General features: G+C 37.2%; 1 protein-coding gene across 3 annotated transcripts in view; it reads right to left on the bottom strand.

Annotated features, from left to right (window-relative positions):
• LOC115347958 (nebulin related anchoring protein) overlaps positions 1-18424 on the bottom strand; it is a 53299-nt gene that overhangs the window by 14865 nt on the left and 20010 nt on the right. For 2 of the 3 annotated variants that reach the window (XM_030029694.2, XM_030029695.2), the window contains exons 15-29: positions 18096-18194; positions 17453-17557; positions 15738-15845; positions 14820-14921; positions 14115-14312; positions 13787-13891; positions 11399-11497; positions 9250-9354; positions 8662-8769; positions 7710-8021; positions 6554-6658; positions 4304-4402; positions 2371-2475; positions 1873-1980; positions 990-1103 (exon numbers count right to left, since the gene is read on the bottom strand). In XM_030029694.2, the coding sequence (XP_029885554.1) occupies positions 990-1103; positions 1873-1980; positions 2371-2475; positions 4304-4402; positions 6554-6658; positions 7710-8021; positions 8662-8769; positions 9250-9354; positions 11399-11497; positions 13787-13891; positions 14115-14312; positions 14820-14921; positions 15738-15845; positions 17453-17557; positions 18096-18194 (1872 nt within the window). The remainder of the gene's footprint in view (positions 1-989; positions 1104-1872; positions 1981-2370; positions 2476-4303; positions 4403-6553; positions 6659-7709; positions 8022-8661; positions 8770-9249; positions 9355-11398; positions 11498-13786; positions 13892-14114; positions 14313-14819; positions 14922-15737; positions 15846-17452; positions 17558-18095; positions 18195-18424) is intronic. The other variant, XM_030029696.2, reaches the window with a different exon arrangement.

Below are 18424 nucleotides of genomic sequence, written 5' to 3'. Positions count from 1 at the left end.
ATATTTTTAAAGGTCTTTTTCAGTGGTGGGGGTTTTTTCACTTCTTGTCTCTGTCCAGGAAAAGAAAGGTGTAGAAATCTTCAAAGAACATTTTTCACATGACATTTCCTTACCAGATTATGCAAATTTGAGATGTTCAGGCTGTTCATCCAAATAATGAACATCCAGAGTTATTGATGATCACCAAACTGACTTAGAGTAACCTGACAGATGGATTAATTCTTCAGACATTTATTGTTACCTGTATGTCTAAGCATACCATCACAGAAGAAAGAATCCCAGTACAAGCCCAACACTCACTGAAATCTATGAACACTCTCCCATCTATATCCACAATCCAGCTCACTATGGACAGTTTTGGTAAGAAGATAAATAGTTCTTAGATTATTTATGTGCTTAAAGTCAGACAAATATGTCACTGCTTTCTAGATCAAGCCACAGTGTTCAAAATGCACTGAACATTTACAATTCTTATAGACAATGAACAAATTATGTGATTCTTAGCATAACCCAAGACCAAGTGAGAACCACTCCCCAGTCAAAAAAGGCCAACTTGAAATTCCATACTCATTCATCCTTTAGTCTTTCAGGAAAACAGTAAATTGAAAATAATCACTGAATAACTTTGTATCTCTACCAAATTTAATTTACTTCTGTACAAAGACCACCACTAATTCTCAATTAGACCTGCCTCTGAGTGATACTTTTACAGAGTAAAATATTTTGTGCTAGGCAACACTGGTATGCAGCAGGGATTGTGCAAGAATGCAGTCTTCTTTTATTGTCAAATTAACATTATTGTAAATAATGTAAAAGAATGGAAAGAATATCATATTATATCAAAATATCTGGAAAGTGGGAGAGAAAGCCCTAAGTTCTAAATAGTAAGCTATTCAACAGCTAGTCCACAGCTAAGTGCATCTTCCATGAGGAACTACTAACTGTTAGAACCAATTCCAAAACGCCCACATCTTCTTTCTTTTACTTACATCACTCTGCAGCGATGCTGCATGGACTGAATGAGCAATATGAATATCACCATCCAGGCCACATGAGCCAACCATCTGTCCTTTCATTTTCTGAAATGCCTCCTTATACTTATGCTAAAAAGGAAATAAGAATAGGAGTGAAGAGAAGTATTAGTCAGATTGTTAAAACCTGAATAAAAGGTGTTTCATATTACAGAAAGAGAGCCATGGACAATAAATTCTGTCTATACTCAATATGATAATAAATCTGAATGAACCTTTACTGCATGCTAGGAAGACCTCATCTGTGCAAACATTTTAATATTTTATCCTATTTAGAGAGAAACACACAAAAATACAGCAACAAACACTTACAAATAGCTTGGGTTAGTTACCTGCTATTACACAGGTCGTGGAAGACAAGAACCTGGTGCGGGTGCTCAGAATCAACCTCTGAGGAGCCTCTCTCCATCAGCTCTCTAGCAAAGTTAGAACAACTGGTCTCCTACTCTTGAAATTAATCTGTATATCTCGACAACCTTTAAAGGACACCCAAGACAAACCCCAAAGGGTAGAACGTCCTGAGCAAGATCTCTCTTCCAAAACTTGCCTAACAGTGGCTGACAGCTCCTGAACAATCCCTGTGATTGCCCAGTCACTACAGCAAGTTGGTCGACTTTGATAATGGATGTTTGCTTTTGCAAACCTTCCTTTGCTTAGTTACCAATAACACTTTGTTGTTGCTGCACCACCAAAAGTACAACTAACTAGACCGAGGCCAGATGTCTCCCAGATGCAGAGTTGGCTGGACATGATGCTTCCATCAAGAGTCACTCAGCAGAGCAGAAACAGTCTGGAGTGACTGACATACCTACTGGACAATATCAGCAGTAAGTTCACTTACATCACTTATGATTTCACCCGAAGCCTTTGCTGCCTGGAAGGGAATGGCATCTAGTTTCAGTTGATAGCCACCATCTTTCATCTTTCCCCAGGACTCCTTATAGCGAATCTAGGAAACATGGAACAGGAATAAAGCAGAGCTGCTGTTCAGAGGGTTGACACTGAAGCATTATTGCTATCCTAGCAATGTTACCACATTAGTTTCATTCTATTCTGACGCAGAGGGCTAACATAAATCAAACTATCAATACACAACAGGAATAATCGCATGACAAATGTCCATTAAAAAAATGTATTTGTTCATTCTTAATCTTTCTAACTTAGGAGAAGTTTGATAAGAAGTTTGATTTCTCATATTACTTCAGAAACATTTAGACCATAGTATGATCATGTACTGGGGAAAGGAAAGAAATTTAGTATGATTTCCTGTGTAGGACAAATAGCAAAGCACTATCAACTTTTTCACTTTTCTTTAAAGTATTAAACATTGTATTTATACCTCACTGATATTCATAGAATTTAATTTGGCCTGAAGGATTTCAGGAAGATCTGTCGTTGGTGTATACTGATGCTTTACACTCTCTCCATGCTCCTTGTACAGCCTCTGCAAATAGAGGTGAATTTCAGAAGCAAGTACTGACTACACATTCAATCACTAGTTCACACAAAAACATTAACAAATAGGTTTATGGAAAGCAAAGACTACACAAAAGTGACAGCAGCATTAATAAATACAGGCAATTGTATCAGTCAGAAAGTATTCAAAAAGCTTTGGGAGTCCGATACACCTATCAGCTAGAGTATGCTAGAGAGGAACTCCTTGAAGTTTTGAGTGTATAAATCTATGTATATGAAAATTCAGATATTTCAATATTAATTTGATAAGACTTCCAACATATGTGAATAGGGAGAGGGAGAATAAACAGCATTTATTAAGGATGTGCAACCATGAGTGGCCCACCAACACTTTGAAATTCCACAGAAATCTGGGGAGTTGAAGTTCCCCAAACACATCTCTCCAAAGTTGTTCATTTTTAGCAGATAAATATGATGGTAATTATCTGTGCAATTAATCCGAATTTATTTCCAGAGCTAGTTGCAACGGGCTGCTTAATAGTCAGTGGCAAGAGGTTATAAAAAACTCAGAAGATGACTAATCCCGTTGTAAAACAGGTGTCTATGTGGGCTACTCCTATCAATCCTTGGAGGAAGAATATAGGGTTGTCCCAGAACTAGCTAACTTTTGGATGTCTGCAGACAGATAAGAGGAGTTCTGTGCAGTTAACTGGAACTTCCCCTACAATGGCTATGCAGAGTTCACCTCTTTCACATTATTTTCCTTTCCTAGCTTAGTTTCTTCTTACATTGACACCGTAATTTTCAGATGAGTACAGACAGCTACCACTGGTTTTGGCCTTAGATATGACCCATGTCTTGACCACCCGACTTGCCTTTCCCAGGCTATTATTTCAGTGTTTGAGACGCTCTAGATTACAATGAACCTCTCCATTTCACCCTGCTGCAACTTTCTTTAGCAAGTAGGCCCACTCGTATTGCAGCTCCATAAGAGGAAAATTAATGAGAACTCCATGTGTGAAGAAGTAGAGCAGCAGACAGATTTTGACTGTGGCTCAGTGGAACAAAATGATTTATATTTATCCTGCCTGAGATGTAAGCATTTTGGATCTTATTAATTAAAACAAAGGCATAGACACTATAAGTATTACAATAGCATGTGTTTTACACAAAGTCTTTCATCTTCTTCTTCACTTTAAAAATATCTATTTTCACAATAAAACATCCTCTCATGTTTGAAACTTGTCTATTTTGAGTGACTTTTGCTTATTATTCACTTCTGTATTATCCCAGTTAAGTCTACAATATTTTTAAATCGCTCTTCTATTAAAAATAAACATGTTTAAACACCAAACAGCCTCAATTCTTCCCTTTAAGGTTTCCCCTCCTGGATTTCTCTCTCAGCAGGATGACAGCTTGAAATAATTTATTTTTTCTTCCTTGTCATGCTGCCTTACATTTTGTTTCCAAAGAATATGCAGAAACTGAAATTTGAAAGATCTGTTTGAAAAGGGGAAAGAACCCCAAATGCATTCTTCCTCAAGGAATATCAAAAAGCCAAAAGTCTCTAAAGGTCAAAGGTCAGCCTTACTCCTAAATTTTACTTCTGAAAAAAAAATTGGACATGAAACTCCTTTTTACACGAAACTCCCATTCACTTCAGTGGGATCTCTATGACTTCCCATTCCAAGTTAGAAACATGCTCTTTGTGAGATGCACCACACCAGAACACAGAAGTTTCATGGTTCCCAATGATAATCTCAGAGAAAGAAAAAGAGAGAAAGCCAGTGCTTCAATCAGGTCGTTCAAAGAGGATACCACTCTTATAATCATAATGTATATACATTATAACTTACATCCACAGCCTGGTTATAACTAATTCTAGCCTGGATCATCTCAGGAGTGTCTTTAATACTGGTAAACTTCAAAGCATATGGATGCTGACGGTACTTCTTCTGTTGAGCAGAAAAAGATCAAAGCTGTGAATTTTGTGCTGCTCTTTCATGCTATTTGAAAGAGAAAAATCATAGGTTGCTGGAGATTAGAGTGAATTTGTGAACATAATTATTATTCCTCTTTCCTCATCTTTATGTCCTAGGTACTTTCAGATTAATATTTGTTTCGATTTAACAATAACCTTTTGCCGATTAATATTAAAGTATTTCTCCCTAAATATAAGGAAAACATTTCAAAATCAGATTCTGCCTACCTAAATACTCCGGAACTCAGGATTTTAAAATCTTTTTCAGATTACTTAAAATACTGTATGACTGATTATATTTTTTATTTATAGTTTCTTTAAGCAAGAAATGACATACAATTGTAGTGTGTTAATAATGGCAACCATTTAACTTATTGTTTCAGGGTTTAGGTTTCCTCCTAAAATCTATAGGAAATCTGTGCAGCCATTAACACTGTGCTTAATTGTTATGGTATGTCTTCTAGATAATTATATTGATTCTTCTTGCTTGAAAGGACCCATAGTAGCTTCTCAGAGATCTTGTTATATTTACATGATTAAAATGAAGGCTGTTTGAAACCAAAATGACACTTTTTCCATATGGCCAGGTCAATAAAACCTTCCCTTCTTCCATGAGTTGTCCTATACCCATCAATACTCTTATCTCTTCTCCAAATAATACATAGCAAATTTTCCCAGTGCCTGTAATGAACTCCCAATTCAATAAGCATGTCCATGACTCTTCTGGAAATTGTTTATATCTCAATGTTCAAGTCTAAAGGCAGGTCATTCTCCTTTAAATTGAGCTGTGATTCACAGCAGTTTATTTGAGGTAACATCTTGACTGTGGACTCAAAACACCAATGTAAAACACATTGACTTTTAAGGTATTACAAGCTTTTAAGCAATATTTTGGTTTCAGAAAGAAAGCCCTTAAAAATGAGCAATCTTACTAAGTTTAACTGGGGACAAAAGTGGTTTATGCTTTGTCCTGATCAGCTGTACAGACCAGTAAGAGTTGACCAGAACTTCTCTACGTAAAAATCCTAGAAAATATATTCTGGCAATTGCTTTTTAGCAGTATTAAAAGGGCTAGTCATTGTGTGTATATAAGAAGGGAGGAGGCTCATAGCCACCTAAAATTATTTAGTACTCACAAAAAGGTTGAGATTAACAACCTAGTAGGTCAAATTTCTACTCGGCAGTTTTCACTACTATAACATCAAAATGGTATACCTATACAGATTCACAGGTACTATTCAAGCAGCATTGCTGTACTAGCTTTTATGAAGCTACCTTGCTTTACACTAGTTGAGGATCTAGTTTATTGTGTCTAAAAAAACCATCCTTCTTCACTGTAGATGATTACACAGGGAAAAAATAGTGTTAGCAATCAAGCAGATGTGAAAGGATGACCATATTTTTCTGAGACACTACACCAGTGGTTTTGCTGTTATTGAGTGAATGGACAGATGATTCCTGCATCACCAGTGATTATCTAAAAAAATCACAGGATTCAGTCTCCTGCTGCAGCAGATTTGGCCAGTAGGACTTCCTCTGAAATAACAGAAACAGAATACTATGAACCTTTTAACCATTTCCACCAGAAGCTCCTTTGAAGGCCTCATTCAAAGGATTCTGGAGTTCACTTTTTCCTGTAAGTGATATTGCTTATAGAGAGAAATAAGGATGAAAACTACTTGGGCCAATAGATAGCTACAGACAGAGATATGTATATGAATTTCAATAGCTAATGTGAATACATATCAAAAAGGAGCAAGAAGGAACGTGTATCTGTTACAGAAGAAGGTTCTGGGTCCAATGACTGCATCTTTTCATCATCTCTCCTGTTTCGCTTCATTAAAAAGGTAGGTTAGTGGGTAGCAATTGAGCACTGTTTGATTGCCATTATTATTCATAATATCATTTGTCACCTACTTTGTTTTTGCAAAGGCTATATGGACTCCTACTGGTGTGTGTTTGGTATCTGGTTTCCCTCTAATTACCAGTCCTATCCCTGGTTTTGAGGGCTTTCATGTGGTATGCCTTTTTCTTTCCCCTTTGAGTGGAAATTATTTTAATTTTATACAGACATTTTGCACGCATTATGCAGCAAATTCTGTTACATGCTGTCATGAAATCTCACCTCACTAATGAGTTCTCCTGCCTTCTTAGCCTGCTCCACATTTAATGACCCAGTGGCTATCCATCCAACTCCTTTCATCCAGTTCAAATCTGCTCTGTATCGGTTCTGACAAAGAAAAAAAAAAGTCCTATTGTTGGTGTTCATACACTTAAAATGCCATTAAAGGATTCAGACATCTCAGGAACAACAACCAAGTCAAATTAGTGCCCGCTTTTGTTTTATTCACTATTGCACAGTTGCAAGGAAAGCAAAAAAATTACAGAATGAAATAGAAGTATCAAGACTCACCAGCACTTGTGCAATATGCTTTGCAAGGTAATTTTTAGAAATGGTCTACACCTTACTGCCATTTGTAATTTTTATTCTAATATGGCAAAAACTTCAGTTTTATTGTATATAATGCACTGTTTAAAAGATCATTAATGATCTGCAATGATAAGAAAATTATATTTAGCATTTCCCAACCCCTATCCTTTTGTTATACTGGAGGGAAAGCATTTTGTTTTGTTTTGTCCATGTGTCTTTAGGGAGGAAGAGTCCAGGAATACTTCTCACTTTCCTCACAAATCTTTCCTACCAACAGTCTACTGAATTCCAAAAGCTTATGCAAGCACTACAGCTGGGTTTCTCAAAGAAGCCAGAAGGGTTTCAGCAGCGATACCTCAACAAGACCTGTGCACATATCTAAGTCTCCTTGAAAAGTTCTGACTTAAAACCTCAGAATGGAAAGTCTAACTGATAGTAAACATTTACAGTATCAGACAGTTCAGTTCATCTGATGGTTACAGCTGAGCGTGTGGTCTCCATATGCGATTTTATCACCATAAATTATTTAACCTCCCTGCACATTAGGTAAAAAAAAAAATATACATCATATATGAATCCTAGTGTTTTATTAACATTTGAAGTAGGCTTTGAATAAGCCATGCTGATAAACAGGATTATAACTCTCCTCAAACACTGCACATCTTAAACATATCTCTTGAGCAAATGTGGTTAATATTTACTGGTTTAATTTCAGCTGTTTAATAGATGAAAAATTAGCTGCATAAATATGTCATGACATTAAAAGCATAAACATCTGAAGAAACTCAGCCCTAAGTGTCTGAAGGGGTTGAGTGAAAGGGTATTGAAATGTATTACGCTCTGGACTTACATCACTTTGCAATCCATAGGCCCACTTGGCCCATGCTACTTTCATGTCAGTAGGCAGGGCTGTATAGTGATGGAGAGCTGTCTTGTATCCTCTGTCTGTGGCCAAATTCTGAGCCTTTTTGGCATGGACAAGGTTAACCATATCCATGGAGACCTGGAACTGGTTCTTTGTGTCCTCAAATGCCTTCTTGTACTCCAGATCACTCTGCAACTTTGACATTTGAAGGGAATGAGCCATCTGCGAATCTTCCTCCACAGCCTTTACTCCAATCAGCTTACCCTTCATCTTCTCATAACCTTCCTTATATTTAATCTGTGAAGAAAAAAATAGACTGTGAGTAAATGATCTAGGCTGCCAAACTGACAGCTCTGCTAGTAGTAAAGCAATGGTCTATCAGTATTGTGACATGGTTGGTCCTCAATACAAGCAAGTAAGAAGTCCATTTGCAAAAGAGAAATTGAATGCCTTAGAAATTAGTGTTTATAAAGAATAAACCCTTTCTCAATAATAATATGTTCACAAAAATTGTTCACAAAAATCTGTAAGAAATCTTCTCTTTCTGGTTCTCTATAGGAAAAACAACATTCTGTAAGCACTGAGGTCAGAAGGTTCTTTCAGGAATTTTCTGGCCAGGCATAGATGTACTAAGTTATGATGTTTCACAGGAGATTTCCATTTCATTTTGAGTTCTAAAATTCACCCTCTGGTCAAAATGAGAATAGGGAAAACACAGTCAGCATGTGGAGAAAAACTCTGAATTGCTCAGAGCAAACCTTCTGACTAATTACAGAATGCCAGTCACCCAGACAACTTCTCCATTGCTCCTTAGCACAAATTGACTGAGGATGGCTCAGGGCACTAAGACATATGTGACACATCCCCAACACTCTGGCAGCAACCTGGACTGTCACCTGTCCTAAGAATAAAGAAGGCTGATGGAGTCCATACTCACATCACTTGCCAGATCCCTCTTTGCCTTAGCTGTCAAGAATGACAAAGCATCCAGACGAAGAACAAATCCTTTTTCCTTCTGCTTCTCCCAGCTACTCTTGTAGAGTTTCTAAAGAGATGACAATAACACAGTCTCTTTATTACTATCAGTATATTCTATTTGTTCTATAGACACAGTGAAACCTCTCAGGTAATGTCAGACCAGCTTACACTCCATGCCCAGCAACCATATGTCTAAGGATCAGATCCTGGTGTCTTCATTTACATACTGTAACTGTGGATATTGTGGATACTGTAACCCCATTATCTCATTGGTTCCAGTGAAACTGCTGATGTGCCACTCATCTGGAAGCATGTGGAAAATACACAGCTTCAAACTCTGAAAGTGACAAGTCTTCAGAAAAGCAGATGTGACTAGTATTTAATTAAGGGCAATGAATTAAATTTAGATATAAATTTTTTTACATCTAAAACATTTGGACCTTTTCAGAGAAAGAACCTAACTTTTACCTACAGAAAAAAACATTTCAACAGCAGCTGTAACTATTCACAGGAGTGAGGGAATCCAAACCGCTGTCTTACACAGTACCTCACTGATATTGGCAGCATTTGCTTTGGCCAGTATGAAGACAGGATCATCTTTGCTGATGGTGTACTGATGAAGAAATTGCTCTTTTCCTGACCTGTAGGCAACCTGTACACAGAAAGCAAAGCATGGTTAACAAGCAGTAGTCTGTGTTTAAAGTTGAAGGAATACTGATTAAAAGACCCCAAATATTCAAGGATTTTTTACAGTTAATTTATTTGGTGAGTAAGTCTTTAGCATCATGACTTTTTTTGTCAAATATGAATTTAAAAGCTGACCCACAGAGTCAGGTTGACCAAATTACTCATGGTTAAATTTCAGGGAAGTGATGAAACAACATACATATCAGGATACTTTAATCCTCTTTCCTAAAGTTAGGTACTTAACTGGCTATAAAGCTGACAGTAATTCATACTCTGTACAAAATGTATGCAAGAATATATTTCATCCAATATTAAACTGCAGCTACTTTCTAGGTGGAATGAAAGTCTTTAATAGGACAGAGAAATAGTGAATTTTAGGCATGCAATGAAGAACACTAAGCAATTGAATCTGCAGAGAAAATTTGTGACCTAAATGTAATTGCTGACATAACATTCCAGTGAGGACTAACATTCCAACTTTAAATGAAAATATCAAGGACCTCTTATAATCCAAGTAGCAAACATCTCCATTGCATATCCCAGGGTAACGTCAACAGAGAATTGAACTGCTCTGTTTCAGAAGCCCATAAAGCTGTTGGAGGAGCTGTTGAAAGGCTACGAAAAGATGTCCTATTTCACAAAGTGTTACGTTTCTTACATCTCACAGAAAAAGAAAAAAAATATCCCTACTATAAAGCTCTAAATTCATGGTTACTATTCTGACTGCAACACACATACAGAAAGGCAGCATTGAAGTACACAGGAGATAAGTAAGAGGACTTAGGAGACCAGCATTCTCCTCTGTTTCAATTTGGTGTCATCTTTGAGACACACAACACTCATACAAGTAAGTGCCAGGTTTTTATTGATGCAGAGGAGCAAAAAAAGGAAACATGGTAGCTGCCTAAAAAAAGATCAATCAAGAAGCAATAATTCTTCATTCACATAACAATTGAGAAGCTGACAGTTCAAGGCACAACATATTAAAAGTAATTTAAAAAAAAGCTTGGCAAGTCACTACTGTTCCAAAATTAGTTGCTCAGCAATTTTAACAACGGGTTCCCCTTCTTTTGAAAACTTAAAAGTGAGTTGCTGTCAGCTAAGTCCTGCCAAGGAGTTCTGAAGTACCATCTCAGCCCTGAAGTGGTCAGGCAGTTGGACTAGATGACCATTGTAGGTCCCTTCCAACTGAAATAGTCTATTCTAGTATATTCTATCTGACAGGTTCGCCCAGCCCCAACAAAGAATAGGGAGCATTCTGAAGGCACCCAGTTTAGGAAAATATGCCAATTTAGCATTTTACTAAATCATAGAATCAAAAAGTAAAGTCTTTTAGTAATGTAAGTAAAGGTAAAGTACTTCAATGGCAATAGCTGAAGAACATGTGACCTAACAAGGCTAATATAGCTTTAAGTAGTATGACAGGGCCCTCAGTGGAGAGAAACACAGAACCTGGGATGGATGTATATCAGTTCCTGTGCTAACGTCTAACTAGCTTTGAAGCACTGCCTGAGGATCAGCTGGGAATACTGTGTTTTCCCTCCAGCTTCCTTCCTCCACTTTTACTACCTCATGGATAACCAATTTTCACACAGATGACATTAATGTCTCAGGAATACTCAGGTATCCTCTCATGAACACATTTCAGCCATACTTGAATCCAGCCTGCACCACCCACAAGATTGTCACCAAGACTGTCTTGTAGAGGCATCCCCCTGTCCCCCCAGCCTTTGACTTCATTTATAAGAAGCCTCACTTGTCTATTTCCATTCCCATTGGGGTTTGATTTTTGTTGTTGTTGTTCTAGTACAGAGAATTCAATCAGAGAATTCATCAAATAAACAAATAAAAACCCTTAGAAATAAATCTCAAGAAATTTCATACCTTGAAAGGTTTCATGACTGGGTTCTCTTCCACCACCCACCCCACCCCCCCAGTGTACATATCTAAGGAGTCATCACATTATGAGTAAGCTACTTGCAAAGAGACAAATTCAGTCAAGGACTCACATCACTTTGCAGTTCCTGGCTTTTCTTGGCATGCTTGATCTGAGAACTGTCAGCCACACTGGTGAACTTCAGAGCATCAGCCTTCTGTCTGTACTTTTTCTACATCAAATTAAAGCAGGTTACACAAAAGTTTCTACAATATTTACCTTCCCCCCAAAATGTAGTGCTTTCAAAAATACATGACTGATAGAGCCAAAAGTCTCCTGTAATTCCCAAGACAGTTTTAGCATGGGTATCAACAAAATAAGCTTCCAAATACTACCCAGTGCTAGTATTTTCAAGGCAAGGAGGGTAGTGTAAGAGTATGCCAAATGCATTGTTGCTGACACTGCAAGCATGGATACTCTTTGGTGCCAGATGTACTAGCTACATATCTTACAATATCTAGGTTGCACACCAACCAATGAGTGTCCTTCACAAACCAGCTATGAATTAAGTCAGGACCCAAGAGACCTCATAAACTAGACAGTCAATATTACTACCTCATTTTCTTACATGAGCTTTCTCAAGCATATGCATGTGTTGTTCAAATCACTGAACATATGTTACTGAGATATTTGTAAATTATTAAGATATTTCTAAACTATCAATTAAATTAGAACAGGCAATTTCAGGGTCCTGAAAGTAACTTAAATTCAAAACCTTCCCCAGCATCTCCCAGTTCTTTTCAAAGCAGAGCTCAGTGTAGACATTGCAGTCAAGCTTCCTGGGAGCAACAGCTATGAGAGGCCTCCACAAGGCTCAAGTCTTGGATGTAGGAGAAAACATCATGCTTCATTCATCCTCTGGTACCAGTACTTACATAAAATCTATTTGAATGGACAAATTTGCATAGAGACTAAAGTTTCTAGTTTGGTAAATAAGACTGCCCTTACTTTTATTCCATCTTACTTTTCGTTTTACATCTGAAACACACCAAAGTGAATGGAAAACTTCCATTGACTTCACTGGGCTTTGGATCAGGCCTGTTTTGAAACAATGTCTCTGCCTCAGCCTTTTGCATCACTCATTTGAGAGCAAGCTAAGCATCTCCTTCTATCTTTGAGACACTACAAGGAAATGCAGCACCCTGTTTCAAGACCACAGTATGATAGGGGAGACCAAGCAAACACTTCTTGTATACTTTAGTCAAATTCTTATTCTAACAGTTCAACCATGAATGAAGTGGGGTATTCCACCTAGGAAGGGTGTAAATGCATTTTTTCATTGTCTGGCATTTCAGGAGGGAAATCCTTCTGTTTAAACTGATGGGTGAACAGATCAGTTTACGCTGTGTCTCTGCTAGGGAAACACAAAATACAAGTTAAAAAAGCATGCAACACTTCAAAGAGGTGCTCATGGCTTTATTTTAGGAACCTGGAAGGGAGGGAGTCAGATTAAAACCAGTATGTTTTGTCACATTGCATGGAACACAATGTAGTGACATTCTGCAAAGAAATGACAAAATGCCAGGCTCTGTATGGCAATAGAGATCTCTAAAATAATATCCACCAGTCTCCAGTTTAAGTGACTGTCAGCCATCTCTTGGACTTACACAGCACTGGAATGAAAAGGCAGATCATTATGGATTAAATATTTGTGGAAGTGATTATTACTACAGCACACCACAGCAGCAGATGTCAGTCTATCCCTAGCAAGACACCAGATCTGAGAGTAGCTGCTCTTCTTTTGTTTCTAAGATGTATTTTTTCCCCTTGCAGGAGTAGGGAGAGGATGTCAGAGACCCAAGGTATCAGAGAGTGTGATCTCCAGTAACTAACTGGCTTCTATTCCTTCCTCCAGCACTAAGTGGGATTTTATCCTTCTTGTCAAACTTCCCCTAATTTATTCTTCTATCTGTCCTCTAGTTTTCCTAGCACTAGTGAGACAACTCAACCATAGCTAAGCAGCTGAGGACGTGTCCTTCCATAAGGTTAATGGCAGTGCAAAACCATGAATTAATCAAGCGAAAGAAATGAAAAGCAGCACAAGCTGAAGCTGCCAGTAAAGTCACAGCCCTTATTTGCCAAAGAGCAAGGAAATTTCCAAACATGGCTAACAAATATCTTATTTTTCAACACCATTCCTTAAAACTCTATGCACTTCATGTAGCACGTACCACAGGAAATTCTAATTCCTTTCAATGCCACTCTGCAAAATGGGCAGGTGAATGAAAAGAGGTGGAAGCACAATTATGGGGACTTCTGCCTCACAAACTTGACACAATAATCATATAATGGGAAAACATATTTTTAATCTCTAACCCAGGATCTCCTAAACTGTAGGATAACTAAACGATGTCCATCAGTTCCTCCATTTCTCAGATTTTCCATATTAGGAATCCCTTACCTATTCCACATAATAAACCTTTGAATAAACAACAGACAGAAGCCTGAGCGCTTTGCTTACCTCACTGACCAAATCTCCTGCCTTTTTGGCTTGTTGTATGTTAAGACTTCCTTCTGTAATACACCCAGCTCCTTTCATCCACATCAGATCTGCTCTATATTGAAGCTGTAGAGGAAAATGACATTTATTGGTATGGGGAACACAGGTACAATGTTTGCATGTGAACTTGTGCACCCTTTCCTGTTTCAAAGACATTGCAAAGACATTTTAAAAAGGCATAGTGCAAATCAAACAGTGTCCATATGAAATGAGAATTAATGTCAAACTGAAAAAGGTTATAAACACTCATACTGCTTGTAACAGTTAAGCTGAGTATACATCATCTTACATCACTCTGGAGACCATAGGCCTTCTTTGCCCATTTGGTCTTCATATCTTCTGGAACCACTGTGTATTCATGGAGTCTCTTTCTATAATCTAAGTCACTAGCAAGTGCCTGGGCCTTCTTAGCATGTCTCAGGTTTATCATATCCATAGGCAGATGGAAATGGCTCTTACTCTCCTCAAAATCTTTTTTGTAGGCAATCTAGAAATAGAAGGAATTAAAATAAGTTGTCTGTACTAGTGTATTGCAAAGCCAAAGCCATCTTAAATCTCCACTCCTGTTTAGGTCCTTATGCAGCTTAGGCAAAAAACACATGTAGCAATCAGGTCTTATGAGAGATCCACAAAACAGATGGCAGGATGAATTTTATGGACTCTGGAGACATCTTCTCTATTACAGTACATCTTACTTTTAAACATACTTTTATCTGCTTGAAAGTTTTATGTAGAAGTGTTTATACTGGGGTTTTAATAGGATTTTATTTTCCTGCCCCAAAATAAGGACACCATCAACCCAAAAGTCCCTATGAGAACAAAAATACTATGCAGTCATTGCAGATTGACAGATGGAGGAAGGAAACCAATTTTTGTTAAATGCTTCCAAGAATTTCTTATAGTGAAAGCAGTAACAGTGGTAGATCACATATCGTTGCTGAAAGATTCATAATTATGAAAAACACCTTTTGAGTAAGAGAAATAAATAATTTACCTCACTACTCATCTTGGCCACCTGCAGAGAGTGCAAAAGTCTTGAATCTTTGGTTCCAATTGCTTTTCCTTTTGTTTTTTCATATTCTTCTTTATATTTAATCTGTGAAAAAAATAGTTTAAGTCAAAGAACATTTCCAATTACCCAACACACAAGCAATATGTTCTCCACTGGCATTTGGATGGTCAAAATTTACAAGGGCCTAGTCTGATTCTCACTTTGTCACTTCAGATTTCCCAGATTTTCTCAGAGGTGCAAGGTTGGTCTCATTTATGTTGTCATTAACCTAATTCTTTAAGGCTCACTCCTCTGAGGTGGATATGCTTATAAATTTAAAGTCTTCTGATTAGCTAAATTATCTGATTCTTAAAGCAAAAGATAAGAAATCAATCATGTAAAAACCAAACAAGGAGTTCAAGATTTGATTTTCTTATTGAGGTGGGATTTCAGAATCACCATCATTGCTGAACACTTTCCAGCCGCAGGAAAAGTTTCTTCCTCTTCTGCCTCTCCACAGGTTAAGAATCATGAGATAAGCTGCTTAGGAGTTTGTTTGGAAATTTTTTTATATACATGTGTTTATGTTAAAGAAGCAGGCTAAAGAAATATGCATTCCTTTTGCAGTGGATGATAGCAGTATTTTTGAGGCTATAAACAATTCAAAACACTGAATTTTACTAAGGGATTATTTTGAAAATTTTGTTTCCTTCTGTACACTTGTATTTAAAAAAAAAATTTTCAGAGAGTGAAATTTCATAGCAGAGTCTGAGAAAGTTTCCAACTGTTGATCAGCCATTGAGAAAGATGGACAGCCAAATGCAGGACTTAAAAATCTAGATGAAGTGAGCTAAGCTTTATTTCCCTGTGCTATAGCAACTTACATAAAGAATAATTCCTAGGTAATTAAATATAACATACATCACTGGCAAGATCCCTTGAAGCTTTGGCAGCAAGTAAAGGCAGAGAATCAAGTTTCATTTCAAAGCCCCGGCCCTTACTCTTCTCCCAGCCTTCTTTGTACTTAATCTGAGAAAGGAAAGACAGCAACATGTTGCTAACCCGTAAACACACAAGATCTTCAAATGAACATGGAAATTATAAGAGCAAAACAGAAGTATAAATATGCTCAGTCCACAAATTGGAACCTTCTTAAGTCAGAGTTCATTATCATTTTGAGCTAATTAATTGGCCAGGATTGAGTCAAGAATCTTATTCTTGGAGTTTACAGGCACTTTAAATCCCAGAACATGCACCAATAGCTCTCAATTTTAAACAGGCATGGAGGAGGGAAGGTTCTTCAAAAGTGCCTGTGGTTATGTCTACATACGCAAATAGTGTAGATCAATAGGAACTGATCTATAGGCAGAACAGCTGGTGCTCAGAATCAGACATCATACTACTCATTTCAGGATTTTTCTTTCCCCCCACCCCCAAACTAGAGCTAGTCAGGTCACATGCACTGAATGCCTATTTGTAGCTGCAGTTCTTTATGTGAGCTCCTGGAGAGTATCTTTCGGTTTGGCTGCATTCAAAACGAATCCAGCTCATGTGCACTGAGACCACCCCACAATGTGAAGCAAAGCTCGTTGAAGAAACCCTTATAATCCAATTTGCTTCAAAAACACACTCATGAGGTACACCATATCACAAATGTAGATGAAATGGATGAGAATCACATGCTTAACTTCTGAAAGTTAATGGAAGTTAAAGTACTAGTTGTTTAAGCTCTTTTTCAAGGTTCTGCTTGAAATTCTATTAGAGCAGGATCAAGTATGCCTTCATGCATACTATGCATGCAGCTAATGAAGTATCCAGGAAGCCCTGATCTCTGGATTTGTCTTTTTGTATGGTTATATTTTCCTAGTATCTAACAATGAGCATGCATCCCAACACATTATAGCCACAAAGAGTGCTGCTCCACAACACTCCACCAATGCAACTCAAATAAAACTTTGGGGAAGAACACAAGGTATGAATATGCCAGGAAAAACTTGCAGTAATGCCAACTCACAACCATGAAAAATCATGAAACTGGTTCAAAAATAACAGTCACACCGATAATAAGTCAGGAGTTTTTTTCTGGTTTTGCCTTTATTTGTCTTGTTGGGCTTTTTTCCCTCCAAAACTATCTACAACAATGGAGGCCTGAAAAATACTTTAAAAATTAAATAGAGGTTAAACTTTTCCTGCAAGTGCTTGACTTTAACACCCAGGTCTCTAAGTAAATCCCTACATATTGTCATGAATTATGAATGGCAGCAACAGTGGGCTTGATCCAAATTCACTGAAGTCACTGTGTTTCTTTCCATTGACTTCAGTGGGCTTTGAGTTATTAGAACTGTGCAAATGTTGGTTCTCCATACAAATACCACCTCAGAAGCAGTTAATTTTCTGAAGTGAACACCGATTTACTAAACAAATTCAAATCATCTGAAAAGGTCTTGAAAAAAAAGTCTATCGCTTTCACTGTACTTAAGATTGTATCCCTATCTATTCTGGTTACCATATTTCATTCTGTTTAGTAAAGACCAATGATAAACATCAACTGCTTCCAGAGACAGTGTCATCATCTTTACATTTATTTCTGTCTAACAGCATCATGAATACCAATATTTCCACATCGCTTGGCTTACCTCACTGTATAACTCAGCATTGGCTTTTGCCTTGACTAACTGAGGTACGTCCTGAGGTAGAGTGTAATTTGTTTTTGTCTTCTCGTACTGGGCTCGGTAGTTCAACTGCCATATATTGAAAAAGTCAACAACAAACTCGGTTATTTTTAACTCACTAAAATTATGACCATTACACTGATTGACTGCTGTTGAATTTCAGGCTATTATTGCCATATGTTATAGATACACTTATAGGTACGGCTGACATAAATATGAGGGCAATAAAGCAATTATAACTTTTACCTAGGTACTAGGAAGTAGAATAATTATTCTATAAACAGAATAGCTACTGTTTACCTCTAAGTAGAAAATATATTATTAAAAAGCATGCATTAATAAATACACAGAAGTTAAATCCCTAACAAAGCACACTAATACAAATCTTAAAAATGGAGGAAGATATTAGATCTACTAGTCTGCTTGCCACATTTTTCAAAGTGATTTCATTCCATTAGTATTCTTGTTTTGGTTGTAAATCTGCTGATGAACTATCAAGAGTAAAAACACTTAAGTGCTAGAAACGCTATGAAATAAAATTATCTCATAATTTTATAAATAAAATATCTCATAATAAACAATGGTGGCTAATGGTGACAGAACTTACATCACTGAGCTGCTGCGCATTTATTTTGGCTTGAGCAATTTGTGGAGTGCTGGCAACAGAACTGTACTTCAGCTTGTCTATACTTTGCCTGTAGTTTACCTAATTTAAGATAAAATAAGAGATTTAATATAGGAAGAAATGTTCCGACTGGAAAAAGAGAGATTAAGTAGACAAAGTTTTGTTAGCTAATGCTCTGGATAAATCATTACTTAAACCATAATAAACTGAGGTGAGGAAAAATGCCAGGATCTGTTGGATGAGATCTGAGTTAATGCTCTGAAAATTTCCTAGTCTGAGGTCACAGTTTTTAATCCACTTTGAAAATGAAC

This window comes from Aquila chrysaetos, chromosome 11, assembly GCF_900496995.4.
Source record: "Aquila chrysaetos chrysaetos chromosome 11, bAquChr1.4, whole genome shotgun sequence".
NCBI lineage: Eukaryota > Metazoa > Chordata > Aves > Accipitriformes > Accipitridae > Aquila > Aquila chrysaetos.
Note: the sequence above shows the minus strand (reverse complement) of the source record. Positions and strands in the feature narration are given on the sequence as shown.